This window comes from Lycorma delicatula, chromosome 5 (genome assembly GCF_047948215.1).
Source record: "Lycorma delicatula isolate Av1 chromosome 5, ASM4794821v1, whole genome shotgun sequence".
Classification (NCBI taxonomy): Eukaryota; Metazoa; Arthropoda; class Insecta; order Hemiptera; family Fulgoridae; genus Lycorma; species Lycorma delicatula.
This window is the reverse complement of record NC_134459.1, coordinates 33321052-33336717: the sequence shown is the minus strand read 5'-3', so window position 1 is coordinate 33336717 and position 15666 is coordinate 33321052. Positions and strand designations below refer to the sequence as shown.

Sequence of the window (15666 nt, the reverse complement as noted above, 5' to 3'; positions counted from 1 at the left end):
CATTGCAGAATTACACACTTTACTATGTTGTATATAAAAAGAAACAAGATGCATACAAAGTAATCATATTTGTCAGCACTGCTGTGAATATGATTAATCACTTTTCTCAAATTACCTGTGCCTTATCTTCTAAGACAGTTTCATTTGCCCCTCTCATTAATAGACAATTTATGACTTGTTTCTTGTGTATTAAACTTTTACCTTGTGATGCTTATCACATTCACTTATGGTGTCCAGCTTGAGAAAATTTGGTAACTTAAAAAATGTTTTGAAAGTGATTTTCATTATTTTTAGTAATTTAAAAATTATTTCCCTGAATATCTGGAGTTTTTAAGTTGTTATTAATCTGAATGTTAACCTTTTGAACAGCCTGTACAAATGGTTTGCAGAGTTTACTTTAAATGTAGGCTATGTAATATTTCATGCACAACAAAAGTAAAATAACATTGAGATGATTTTCTTTTTATGATGGATCTTCATCAAATAAAACTGCTTCATCAATTATTGTAACCATAAATATATAGGTTACAATTAGTTTTTATATTGTTATGTAACAGGTGCTACATGGCAATAACGCAAAAAGATACACGTCAGTCACACATCTGCAAGGCTGAGATAGCAAGTAGTCTAATAAAGACTGATAGCAACCTCAACAAAGGTAATGTATCATAATACTCTGAGCATAACCACTGTAGGTTGTTGGTTGTTACCCAAAAAATTTATCACATATTGAATAAAAACCTTTAATATTAACATAAAGCATATGCTTCCCAATCAATATTTAGTAAGTAATTGCTTTTGAATATTTATTTTTCTTCTAATAACTTCTTTTCACACTTAAAAAAATTATTTTATTTTGTATTTCTTTAGAATAAGCTGAATTTATCAATTTATTTTTTAAATGAACTGTTTGGATTTTCTACTAGTATTTATTTTATTTCTGTGGAAATTTTTTTTGTTGAAACTACACAAATTCATGATATTCAAATCCAGCGCCACACGTATTATACGTGTGAAGCTCGCATCATCGCTGGACACGTTTGGAAAAGCAAACTTTGTGCACAACAAAATCGCTTTTTAGAATTGTGGATTGTGATGTTTGTAGTGAGTTACAATTATTTATGATAGTCGTTCAACACATATCTAACAAATATATTGACAAAAAGCAAGTACACGAGTTGATGGCTGATTGCGATATGAAATGTTATTGTACGCAATTAATGTTCTGCACAAAATTATGTATGACGTGAGATAATTTTGTATTTCTTTCAAAACAAAAAATTTACTACGTCAGTTTCGTATATGAAATTCTCTAGTTTGCAAATGGGACATGGTTGACAAAACTTATCTATAAAGAAGTAACTGGAGTTTAATTCTATGCTTCCTGTTATTGTTTTTAAAATTTTTTAATCTTGAAAAGACTGTTATTTCTACTTAGAATTGTATGAACACTTAAATTTTTATTAATTAATATTTTTTAACCACAGCTACGTAGATATAAATTATTAAGATGAATGTGGCACAGGAAACATGTAAATTCATTTTTATTGTCTAGAATATAGTTCGTAATGTAAGCATTATATTTTGCAAATAAAGACTGTTAATATCTTTAATATTGCTTTGTTTGTGCAAGCGTTTATATTGTATTTTGCCTAAGAGCCCTTCCATGAATTTTTTGTTCACGGCTCAAACTGTTGTGTTCCATATTCCTCGCTACTAATATTGTCATTGTTGAGATTAAACTTAAAGATATAGTAATTATTTCCGTAAACCTTGTTAAAATACTACTCTCATTGTTTATATTCTATAACTTTGTAATCAAATTATTGGCATTACTCTACATTTAACAGTTTGTGAATTAGCGAAGATAAAAAACATTTATTTTGTATCATTCCGCGACGCCATTTTGTAATAACTATTTTGTTTTCCGTATAGCCTAATTCTTTATTAGTGGTGACTGTTGATTATTTATTTTTTTTGAGTATAAAGTTAGAAATCCGTGTTCCAGGTGAGTAAGTAATTTATTAAGTTAACATATTGTTTATTTTTTATTTGTAAACCTGCTGTAGATTAAAGACTACGTAACATTATAACACCTAGCCTAATATCAACTTTTCCCTATTTGTAACTATTTATTCGTTTATTTAAATTACTAATTATATTTTTAGCCTTTTGTTTATCAGAGAATTTAGTCGTGTAATGCGATTGTTTTGAACTATAAACTTTGTTTTCTACATTTCCTCTAACATGATAAGCCAATTTGTTTTGTTCTATAATGTATGTTTACTTTTTATTTTAATGTTATTTTATTTTCCTCATTAGATGGTTTATTTATTGTAGTTGCAAACTTTTGCTTATAAGGTCTTAAGGTATTGTATTTGCAACTATTATTTTGAAAGAATTAAACTGTACTTCTTAATGGTTATAGTAAACACCTTTTTACCATTTAGCCCCACAAAGTGTATTTTAAAAAATCTATTATTAGTTTATTTTGAAATAGGGGATTGTTTTTTCATTTTTATAAACTTTTTATGTAAACTAGAGATTTCCTTATGTTAAAAATAATCTGTTTTCATTAGTAAATAACTTGCAGTTTGGTTATTTTACAAAATGGCAATTTTTGGTTTATTTTTTTAATATAAAACAAATGGAATGGTTCTAATCAAAATTTATGAAAGATTGTAAATGTAGGCATAGCTGCTATGTGTTTTTGTGCATATGCATGTATGTACAGTACACAAGTGTTCATAATTTAAGATTCTGTTTCACAGGAATTGTTGTATTATATACTATAGCTTATATTAAAAGTACTTTTCCTCATGTGACATTGTACTTCACATAGGATGGTCAAACTCGGCCTTAGCATGCTGAGTAGTTTTAATGAACAAGTAATTCTTTTGCAAAAACCATGTTTTTTTATTAAAGGTCTAATAATGTTGCTTATTCATAAAAACTATAAGATAATAAAATTATATTTTATATGAATTCATGAATTGTAAACATTATAGTTGTACCTTTTAATGTTAATTGAGTTTTATAAATGGATCTATGGGAGTTTATGGACAAAATACTAAAGTGCAGATTTGGATGTAGTTTTGTTACCTAAAATATTGTTAGGGTATTCATAATGAATTCCCATGTTTTAATATTCTAGCGATATGGTGATAATTACTATAGGAAGTTATTTCATGTGAATTGCAATGGTACATTATACAAGTAGGGAACATTGTAGTCAGGTAATTTGCATCCTAGCAAATTACCTGAGAGAGAGAGAGAGAGAGAGAGAGAGAGAGGTGTAATCAAGACAGATATGATCAAAATAAATATATTTTTTTTTAGAAAATAGTTTAGATAAATACAAGCAGAGTATACAAAATAAAGAGCATGGACTGACATTAAAGTGGAGCTGTCATTTAAAAATTTCTCCAAAAATATGACATTTGTATCTAAATGTAATTGGTATCTTAATTTGCAGAATAACTGATTTTAAAATGCATAAAATAATAAAGTAATATAGTAATAAATAAAGTAATATAGAAACTAATTAAAAAATATTTGAGGTAATTAACAACAAAGAAATAATATTAAATGAAAATAATTAAGGAAATATTTTAGCCCAAAATTTGACAAAATAATGAATTGAAGTGAAATATTTCAAAAGCTTTATAAATTTTTAGAGAAGGAAAATATTCAAACAGTTTTGTGTTTGTTACCCTTATTCTCAGTTTGTAATAAAATTGTGTTCTAAATTAAAATATTACTGTCAACATGTAAATTATGTATTAGTGTACTCAAAAAATTGAAATTTCTTTTGAGTATTGTGTTAGTAAGCCCAGTTATTATGCCAAGTGGTTAATTTATAAATATTGACATAAACTTTCCTCTGTTTAAGCATGCTGTATACTTTTTTTGCATATAACCTATAAATAACCTAGCATACACCTAGGTGTATAATAAGATGCCTGCATCCATAACCAATAGTGTAATTTAACTAAATAAAAATGAAACATATGTAAGAACATATATAAGCAACTTTCTACTGTCACTGCTTTGTTTGACATTCCACCCAAATTTATTAGTAGTGTGCGATAAATAATAGTGACTTAACATGAGTAGGCATTGGAGGGTTTTTGTTACTCCATCTTGTATTGTTAGATACAAAATAATATATTTAGAAATAACCTATTTGGATCTGTGTAATTAGTAAATTAGATTGTGCCCCACAGAATAGTTTCTTATCTAATATGTACAGTCATAAATTATTTAATTTAGTGTTTCTTCCTTTATAAGTAAATTGTGTTAATTGCTTATGGTTATCCATTAAGTACATGTAATGAAACTGTGAATCCAATGTTGTTTAACTTTTATATCTTATGGAACCAGTTAATTAAATGTGACTGTCATGTCTTTTACTTGTCATGTTCTTTATTTTTCACAATGCTTCCCCATGTTTAAGAACAATTAGATTGTAAGGGATAGAGTTTACCAAGGAGTTATTTGACTGACTGTTCCTGAGTTTTTTTTTATTGGGACTGCTTTCCAGTTTGTTGAAGACTGAAATAATTAGGTGCTTCTAAATTCCTTTTGAGGTTATCAGTTATTGGGCGATCAGTCTCGTGTGACTGAAAAGTTGCTTGAGAAATTTAAAAATCACATTGTTATGACATTAAACAAAATAGAGGCCAATATGGCTTCATGAAGCCATATAATGGGTATTCTACCATTCCCAGTGGATTTGATTAGAGATATGCAAGTTGCTATTTGAAAATTAGGAAGGGTGGAGGTATTTGGTGAGCACTTTTGTGAAGGCGTAACAAATGAAATAATGTTGTAGATTTTATTATATTGCCTTAACTGCCCCAGAGAAGAGGTTTCAAACACTTAGTTTGGAAACTCATACTGATCTGGAGGGTAGTATGAATACAAGTTGTGCATATATACACTATAGTCTATATAAGGACTGACAGTTTTTCAGGCTCTGTTAATCATGATTAGTACTTGAAGAATTTTGGTCTAGTGACTGATGAATCTTTTGCTAATGAATCAATAAATATCTAATCTTGGGGAGGGACTTGCTGCACCTGAATTCCAAGGTCAGGGGAAAATAATTAATAAATGATCTATACTGTCAGTGTAGGAGTTCCTCATTAAAGTTGCTTTGATCATCAATCATATGTAAAGTTTTAGAAGCTTCAGCTCTTGAAGAATCAATTACTAGGTAGATTGTAAAGTTTGACCATAATGATGTACTAAATACTACTGGTGTAAGCAATCATGCCACAGATAGATGAGTAGATAGTTTCAAATCAACAGGCTGCCAAATGCAGGGTCGATGCCAAAGTTATTTTAATTGTAATAAAAGTTTTATTTTAAGATAAAATAAAATAGGCCTATAAGATAGGATAAAATAGGCCTATTGTTGGAATGGTATGTGTATGGTGAATACACATTCGACTCTAGCTTAGTAGGCCATATATACATATATACATATATATATATATATATATATATATATATATATATATATGTATATCTTCCTCTACTAAACTATTTTGTACTGTATCTTAATATAAGTTGATTTAAGTCCTAATTTAATTTTATCTATAAATTGTTGCTAACCAATATTTTATTGATAAAAATTCTTAGTAACGAAATCAAAGGTCTATGCCATTAGGTAATCCAAAGGGTAGGTGGCAAGAATTACCAGTGTGTGCAAAGGAAGTATTTGCTTTTGAAATAAAGTAGAAACTTTAATTCATAAATACTATGTTAACTATTTAAAATATTTGAATTTAATTTATTTCTGTTTTTGGATAAAGAAAAAAAATTGATAAGCTTTTAAAATTTCTTCTTGTGTGCTTTGTTGGATGCAGTTTTGCATTAAAATATTTGAAGGAAAATAGTTATACTAGGAACTGTTTTCAAAAAAAGTATTTGTAAGTCGCCTAATTAAAAAAAACTGGTTTTTGAAAGCCCTTTCCTTTTTGCTTAATGCAAGTGTTTGGCATTTATCCAAACCGTTTTTAATCTCTAAATTTTATCTGTTGTCATGTGATTTTCTGTTCTGGCCAAGAAAATTGCTCTTGTGTGGAAGATCAAATTTTTAATGTTGAAGTTCTGCTTCTTACATTTAAATGAACTGAATGTATATTTTATTGAAATTTGAAAGTTTCAGGGTCAACATAAGGTTGTTATTTATCCTTTCATATGCTTTTATAATTTTTATTTCTTAAATGGGAAACGTCAGCTAATATGTATGATTTATTTGTGAATTAATTTAATTTATTTGTAAATTAACCTCTATTGTTATTTGATCAATCCTTATTATTAAATTAATGTTTTTCTTATTAGTATTACTTAACAAGGTTCAGCAAGGTTAGTTTATGTGCAGATTGAGGATGGATTGTTGGGCTGGTGTGGCATCTTCACTGGTAGATACTGTACATCTATGTTTGTTTTTAAACTTTGACAAGCAATAAACTTACTGAAATAAAAGTCATATTTCAGTTGGTTCTGATGATGTTCTTACTACCTCTGTTTAGAAATTAGTAAATAATTTGATAGCCCCTTTTGTAAATTTCATTAATGAACCTTATTTAATTAAGGAAGTTTTATTTTACTTCTTAATACTTAAATTTTATCTTTCTCCATAAGAAAAAATTGTATACTTGAGATTTACAAAATTACAATTCTCTGTTCATATTTCATAAATTATCTGAAACATTATATAAACCTAACAATTTTTTTAAAACCTATATTTATAAACCTCCAGTGGTCTTTGTAGTAATTAGTTATTTGTTACAGTTATTTAAAATTTATAGAAAATACTTTAAATAACATAGGTATTAAAAGTTCCATTTAATATTTTTTTGCAATCCCATTCAAGTTTGATAAGCAGTTCCACACTCAGTAAAATCTTAGTTATGGGATTATGTTTAAAATCAATATTTTAATATTGTTCTTCAAGAAATAAACTACTCATTGTTGTTGAAAAGAAAACCTTATCCTGTTTCCAAATGATAGCATTATATTGATATCAAATTGTAATTACTTAACCAGATTAGACGTTTATTTGCTTACCATTTGATAGACTGCCAACAAAACTGTGATTTATGACTAACTTTAAATAAAAGTGTTGGAATGTGCTTCTCAGGTAGTTTCATCATTGATATTCATGTGGATTAATATTCATGTGATAATTGTATTTATGTTGTTCATAGGATAAAAGTTTTGCTACACTTTAATTAATTATTGTAAAATGAAATTGTTCAGTTGGAGCAAGATGAAACCATATTGTTTTGCTTTAAATCATCTTAAACAATCTTTCAGCTTGCCGTGTTAGTCCTGTCTGTATTCTCATTTAAAAATATTTATTATGTCTGCATTAATTACCTTGATTACTTTAATGTGTAATTATCTTTATTACTGTCATGTAATTACCTTTATTACTATACAGTAATAGCCTGCTTAATGCATGGATTATGTTTTATAATATATGGCCCTGTACATTCAGTTTGTCAATCATTTATTTTTTGATGCAATACTTGTATTAAGCATGGTTTTTCTTAAGTTTGCAATAGAAATATGTGTATTGAATGGAGTTCAGTACCTAACAAAGACATTACAAAATATGTTGGTTAACTGTAATTATAAAAACATAAATAATAAAATAGTTAAAAATATATTTATATTATAAAAAAGTATGTTGAAACATTTTTCAAGATGCTATTCTAGGGCGTGTTTCCAGCATTACTACTGGTTAAAAAAAAATAATGGTTCAAATTAGCTAGCCTGTCATATTTTTTATAATTCCTGGTAACAAGATAATATTTCTATGTTCCATGCCAAATGTGTTTTGCTTTAGAAATCCACTTGTAATTAAGGTCATTGTGTGGAAACTGATCCATAATATAAAGATGAGTTGTAACTCTTTCCAAGGAATTCAGTTTTCATCATTCTTCTGGTTTCTTCATTTTCTATATTTCTAGACTAGACTCATTCCTCTAAACTGAATTGGTAGCAATTTCTTAGAGATTACTTAATTCCTTGCCATATACAACAATTTTTTTACTTTTTCTTCATCTTCCAATCTCTCCTCAATTCCCAGTGTGATAATGTTTTGAATGATTCTGATGTTGTACAACAATGATTCCTCTTCCGCTTTAACATTAACACTGAAAGTCAGAAATAAGGAGGTTTTTCATTGTAATTAATTACGGCATAGCATGGATCATATGCGAGCTAGTTTGCAAGTACAAGTGTAATACAAAACTATTCATAAATTGGTGAACTTTTGAAATATGAATTGGTGATGTTGAACTTGAAATTGCTATAAAGAATTTGTGCTGAAGAGGCAGCATTGTATGTTTGTTACTGTAATGTTAAAAAAGCAGCTATTTAAAAATGTTAGATGTTTTCATGGTATAAAACTGAACTATAAGATTTTCATGCCACTGAATACCAGTTGTATAGCCAGTTGTGTCAGGCTAACATTCTAGTGTATTAAAAAATCTGCCACTTTTCTAACAAAAATATAATTTATTTCCTCTCAAAAAAAAAAAAAAATTGCAATAATTGTTTTCATGCTACACAGCATGATAATGTAGCTTAAAAGGAAGGAGCCTATAATAATATGTTTCCATCCCAGTTCTGATTTATTTCAAATTAAAAGAATTTCATTTAGCAATAACAATATTATTCCTTAACTAGTTTTAAATAAAATAAATAAGCCAGAATATATTAAAATGTACACAGATATTTTGTAATTAACACCTTCAAAAAGGTTTTATATTTTACAGATTTTATCATTTGTTTATTCATTCTTGTTACATAATTATAATTATTTTAATGAATTAATGTGATCTGCAACCATTTGCCTCTGGGTAAATTTTGTGATGCTGCTCTGACTATTGTTTGCCCAAAACTTTCTTTGATTACCTTCATTGAGTCCTGGTATTCAAAAGTTAATGCTTAAACCTTATGTTATATTGCTCAGTGAGAACCTTTCTTTTATTTCCGTTCTTTCTCCACCTAAATCCCAATTCTTTTATTATTTTTCTCAAAATCATCTCCTTTAAGCGCTGATATTATCTTTTTCTCTGTTGGCAGTTTATGAATTTTGTGAAATTTGTTTATAGTCTGTTTCACCTCACGCTTGTCAAAGTCATCTATTCCTGTTGTAGTATTTTCACAGGGTTTGTATTTTATTATAGTAGAGAAAGAAGTCTCTGCCAGTTTTCCGGCTAATTTTTCTAGCAACCGCTTTTTCTCCTTGTAAATTGGATCACCTTCTTGTTTTGTAAACTCATACACACTATTACTTTCTGGGCCCATTATTGTAGATGTTTGTTTTTTCGGTAGTCATAAGTTCACTTGTAATTGTAAAACACTAAAAATATACAACAGATTATGAAACATCACTACCTTTTCTTGAGAAAAGTTTTTTTACTTGAATAAAAAGAAATGGAATTTGCACAAATGCTCTTACAGGATCAACAATACAGAACAATTAGTTAATTGGATTATACTCAAGCATTCAGTAACATGTAGGCTTATGGGTAAATATTTATTTTTATATTGGCTTGGCTGTATTTGAAAACTATGAGAACATAGCAAACAATATGATTCTAAAAAAAGTGATTAATTTCTCGAGGTATAATACTTGACTTGCTCGTGCTTATTTTTACAATAAATAAAATCATGATTAGAATATAAATTATGTTTATATATATTTGTCTGCTGATGCAATTATAATACTTGTTTATTTTTATGGCAAAATACTTAATTATTTACAAAGTATAATCAGCAGAATTTGAAAATATTTAAAAGTAAACCATAATACCATCCAGTAACATAAAATAATAAGTTGTATTTACATGAAAGCAGTCTAATGCATATGAAAGCTAAATTGAATAGGCACCATACTAGCTGTTGTAGTCAGAGTTTCAAGATTATTGAGGCACCTATATCTTAGTTTCAACTATTGTATTGTTAAAAATTGTTATTCTATTTAGTTTGATTTGCTATTAATTTAAACAAAAAAGGTGGATAACACTTCTAAACATCAGTGTTAAAAACTTTAAAAAAATTACATATGTTATCATTAAATATATTTTTCAGAAGTTTTATCAAAATATTTCTTTTTTCTCTTTTTCTTTTAGACATCTACTTTTAATCTAATCCAAACTCCTTCAGGTTTTCTTCTTAGTGTTTAATTTTCACATGTTTATAACCTTTCTTTCCATTAAATGTTTTGTAAGCCATTGATATTTTTGTTTGCATTCCATTTTCTCCTTTGTAATCTTTGGTAATCTGGTACCTAAGAACCTGTACTGTTTTATTTGCTTAATTCTTTCTTTTTTAGTGCAGACATTCACCTTGTTTCTTATTCTCATATTTTGTCATGCTCGCATATTCTGTTTTTTATCATTCCATATTCTGTTGTATCGTATGATTTTGAAACCTGTTTAGTATATACTATACATTATCTCCAAAACTAGCCATGTTGTCCGTAATGTTATACAATTTATTCCTTCCTCCTACACTGAATTCTTCATTTTGCAGGAATTTTTGATCATATCTTAATGTACATTCATTCATTTTCTGTTTTTGCAATTTGATTAATATTTCCATTTTGTCTCAGTTTTGTATGATTGTAACTGTGCATAGTTATATTATTATTTTTTTAAAGTAATACTTGTAATATTCAAAAAGAATGGACCATACTCCAAAAGTAAAATCACTTAGGAAAAAATCATGGTTTCTTAACTCAACTCTCAGAACCATATTCAGGTTTTACTTATTTCACTTATTTGAAATATTTTCTTTGCATATTTATTAATCTTTTTTTTAACTTCTTATAAATTCATTTCCGTTCATTTTAAAATAATCTAATATTGCATATCTCAATAATTTAAAACGTTATCTTTCAACAAACTTTTAAGAATAATTATAGAATGATTGATATTTTGAGATTGTATTTCATCAGTTAGTCTGTGTTTCTTTAATAACTTAACAATTTATTATTGACTTGAAAATCTGATTTTTAATGTCATTTATTGCATTTGGAATTATAAATGAGAATATAATAACGTAAATTATAAAATAAAAAATATGTATGAGATTTAAGCTATATGAATTATTTTTAATAAACACATGAAATAATGTAATGGTATGTAAATACATTAAATTCATGAAGATGTTAAATATAAAAATTACTTATTATTTTCAGAATGTAATTGCACAGGATGCAGAAGATTCAGGGCCTTTTTTGAAATTTTTTATTTAGTATTATTTAAAAATTCAGATAGTAACATTTTTTATATAAAATAAAATCTTTTAATTACATTTTAAAAATTGTTAATTTTTTAAATGCTTTTTAATTTTGATGCATAAACGTAATTATGTTATTATAATGAGTAATAAACAATAACCAACAAATCTGGAGGAAGAATCCAGTAAACTTTTAAAAATATTTAATAGTAATTAAGTCTTTGAAAACATAAAAATTATCATAGGTTGAAAATTCAATAGAAAAACATATCAGGAATTTGGAATTGATGTGTACAACAAGATGTTGTATGCCTTATGAAATGCAGAAATTTGATGCAGTGCTATGAACAAGTGTTAGGCCCTTAATAGTAACAATAAAATAGATTTTAAACAATCACATACCTGTGTGATTGTGTATTTGCACATGGTCAGTAGCAAACATTTTACAGTGATAATTGTTTATAATTTTGCTAGAATAATAAATAGTTAATATATCAAATATAATTAACTTTAAGAAAATCAGTGGAATGGTTACTAATAGTGTTCCTGAAAAAAAATTTTTTGGATCCTGGATATGGCAGTAAAATGTTCATATACTGATTGTTTCAAAACACCTGGAATGTCTCAGTGTAGTATCTGAATTTAAAAGTTGTGAAATACAGTAAAATGCAGAATTTGCCAAATGTTAATCATCATCTGTAATTTAACCTTCAAGAAAAATTATTGGTCTGAATAATTAGTAATTAAATATTGTAGTTTGCTATGATTACACTGTTAATGTTATATACTATACATAGGATTGGTTTTTATGGTGCCTTTATCATGTGCTAGTATCATGAAAACAAATAAAAATTAGGAAAAGCAAAAAAAAAGACAATTTCCATTGAACAAGATTGGAATGGAGCCAACCACTTCCAGTGTAATTAATTTTTATTCTGTCATGTTTGAAAGTGGAATTGAGATGTGATCACATCATTGCCATTTCCTATTCACAATAAATTTGTATTTATTTTAAATAAACTTTTAATAAATCAACATTTCTTGTTTACAAATAAATGCAATTCCTTCTTTTCCATTCCTTCACATGATATTGAGAAATTTTCTGTAAATAAATAAATCCTTTTTGTTGTAAACATGTCTTTTATGCTACAAATCCTTTATCTATCAGATTTTAAAATTTTATTTTGAATTTTCTCCCTTCAAAACCAATTCATACCACAACCTAACCTACTAACCCCTAAATATTCAATCGTTTTTAATTTGACAGCCAGTTTTTGCAGAGCAGCCTTCAGACAAATTGAAGTTTTTTACTGCAAAACATATGGCAATGTTATGAAAACTGTCACTGTCTGTCAGATGCTGCTTTCTTTGCAATGTTTTTGTGTTTGTGTGTTTTGATGGTAGCAGTTGCAAGGTTACAACTCGTTTAATTCTCTTTACACATCTTACAGACAGCCTGCAACACTTGCAACACATTTTAACAGTTTTTGGGATGGAAATAGAAGTGTACTACCAGCTTAGCTTCAGTCATTAATTTTGTAACATTTACATAATTTCTAACGTTGCCAATGGATGTCTTTTTGGCCTAATTTAGACATTATAAAACCTTATAAAGGAACATTAAAAAGTTAAGCAGCAAAACATGAATAAAAGTTTTATATTTGGCATTTCTCCTGAAGAAAAGTAAGCAGTGCAACCAGCTGATGCTCACTAAGCTGAGAACAACCACTAAACTTAAAAAGGTTAATATGAATGTATGCACTCTTGTCTAAGAAAACATTAGTGATGCACAGGGCAACACACCTGAGCTCTGTTAGTTACTGGCAACTGATTGACTACTGTGCAATGAACCTTAATGTTATTATTTAGGTTGCTGTAAGCAATCGATGGACGTGAGGCCCCCTCTATTATATTTTGATACTACTGTATATTACAAACATTTTTATCTTACCATTTACATGCTTCTTACAACATATCTCATAGTATATAAGCCATACTTTGATTAAACATTTAGAGATACATTTTTTGAAATTGTCCATTTTGGTGGATAGGCTTAAAGAACAGTTAATAGGGCAAGTGTTTGCATAGATAAGTGGTATTTTAAAATTTTATATTCTGGGCAATAGAAAAACCAGATAGACATAAAATAAAGATGGTTTTGAGATATGAATTTCTAGAAGGTGATATGATGATCAGTTTTGAAAAAAAAACTAGTACAGAAATGAAAAGAATGCAGAACTTCATAAGTTATATTTATTTTTCCACCTTGTCAAGTCCCAAAAAAGAAGTGATTACCTTGCTGATGACTAGAAGTTTCCAGCTTTTTCTGCAGATCATGACAGTGGCTGACCTAATTCTACAAGCTTCTTAGGAAAAAGGAACTTGATCAAATCACAACTTCCTCTAACTGAGGTACTTTATATTCTTATCCAGGTTCACAGAAATGTTGATGTATGCTTTATAACATTTATATGTTATGTTTTTAGTTTATAAAAAGTATAAGTATGTTTATATTATTGTAGGATGGCATTTTTTTGTTTCAGCGGAAACGCATCATTGCTGATGATGTATGAATGATTTTGGTATACTCTTCTGTAAATATAAGTAACACCTGTATGGTTTTGGCAAGCTGATAGAATTTTTGATGAATAAAAAGTGTCATTGAAGTTACTCGTGAATTGTGTATAGTAAACCTGTAAAATATTAATACATATGTTATATGTATTGAATTCATATAAGTTTGCTTAGATACATATTTATTTTGTATCTTAACATGAAGAGATGAAATTACTTATTATATGAAGTATGCATGAAAATACGAACAGGTACTTTCTTTGTTTTGTATTGTTTTACTGTAAATTAATGCAGAAAAATTGTATTTTTGTATGCATTTTAAATTTGTATGTACATTATTCATTGTTAAATATAATTTACTCATTAATTGTAGAGCACCAATGTGCTCACAATAAAATGTGTAGAGCACATTGATGTACTTTCGTACATGGCTGCATTTGCTGGGTAGTTTCTTGCTTCAACGTACTTTATTCCCATAACCAGATCAACTTTTCAAGACACGTGTCAAAAAGGTTTATTAATACAGCTTAATTTTTTTTCATGTCAATATGTGTATATATTTATACGAGGTCTTTATAAGTAATGAAAAACTTTTTAAAAACAAAAACTTTTTATTTACAATCCAATTATACATCTTAAAAATTATACACCCAATTATCCAGTTATATACCCAATTATATCACCTTCAAAATAGTTCTCTTGGGAAGCCACACAATGCAATGCTTCCCACTCTTCATAGCAGTATTCAAACTCGGAAACTGGAATTTCCTTCAGATGGTCGATTACATTTTTTTGTTTTGTTTTTTATTGTTCCAAAATGGTGTCCTTTGAGGTGTTGTTAGTTGCAGGGACTAAAGTCAGGCGAATAAGGTGGTTGAGGAACTCCAGGAGTGTTTTTCTTTGCCAAAAACTAATTAATTGAGATTGCAGTGTGACAAGGTGCAGTCATGATGCAGTATCCAGTTGTCTTTGATGGCTGGTCTCACACAGGCCACTCTTTTCTGCAGTCTTTCAAGAATTTCTCGAAAAACATATTGATTTACAGTCTGGCCTGTAGGCAGAAATTCCTTATGGACAATGCCATTACTATCAAAGAAACAAATTAGTTGGTTTTGATTTGCTCATTTTTGCTCTTTTGGGACGTGGTGAGTTAGAAGTGTGCCACTCCTTGCTCTGGCATTTTGTTTCTGGGTTGTACTCAAATATTCAAGATTCATCACCTGTAATAACATTTTTAGTAAATCAGGATCAGTCTCAATTCGCCCTAGAAGATAGCGGCACACTATCCACCCTGTTGGTTTTCTGTTCAACAGTGAGGATTTTTGGAACCAATTTTGCACAAATTTTTCATGTTCAATTTGTTTGTCAAAATTTGATGGACTGTGGTACGGTTCAAATTCAATTGTTCTGCAATCATTCTATCAGTTAATCGCCGGTTGTACCATATCAAGTCTCTGATTCACTCAACATTGTCGTCACTTTTTGACGTTAATGGTCTTCCACAGCGTGGATCATTCACAATTGATTTCCGGCCATCTAAAAATCTCCATATGCCCTTTTCAGTTTTGAAAAAGTTTCAGTAGCATTCTCATGGAGTTTAACACAAAACTTGATTGTGTTACGTTGCTCATAATTAGTATCACTCATTTTGGTAACACAACAAAAAATTATTTCATGAAAAGTTGGTTAACATCTCACATGGCATCAATACACTAAAATATAAATCATCTGTTCATATAACCATATGTTTACTAGTAAGTTTACAGTGTTGCTACTTCAGCTGCTAAAAAACTAGTCCCATTACTTTACTAAAAAAAAGTG

The 15666-nt window shown here is 28.4% G+C and overlaps 1 protein-coding gene across 3 annotated transcripts in view; it reads left to right on the top strand.

The window, feature by feature from the left end:
- Positions 1 to 1041: 1041 nt before the first annotated feature.
- The window catches only part of LOC142324843 (uncharacterized), a 51308-nt gene continuing 36683 nt past the window's right edge, over positions 1042 to 15666 (top strand). For all 3 annotated transcript variants that reach the window (XM_075365883.1, XM_075365881.1, XM_075365882.1), the window contains exons 1-2: positions 1042 to 2008; positions 13815 to 14096. In XM_075365883.1, coding sequence (XP_075221998.1) covers positions 14077 to 14096 — 20 coding nt within the window. In that variant the 5' untranslated portion in view covers positions 1042 to 2008; positions 13815 to 14076. The remainder of the gene's footprint in view (positions 2009 to 13814; positions 14097 to 15666) is intronic.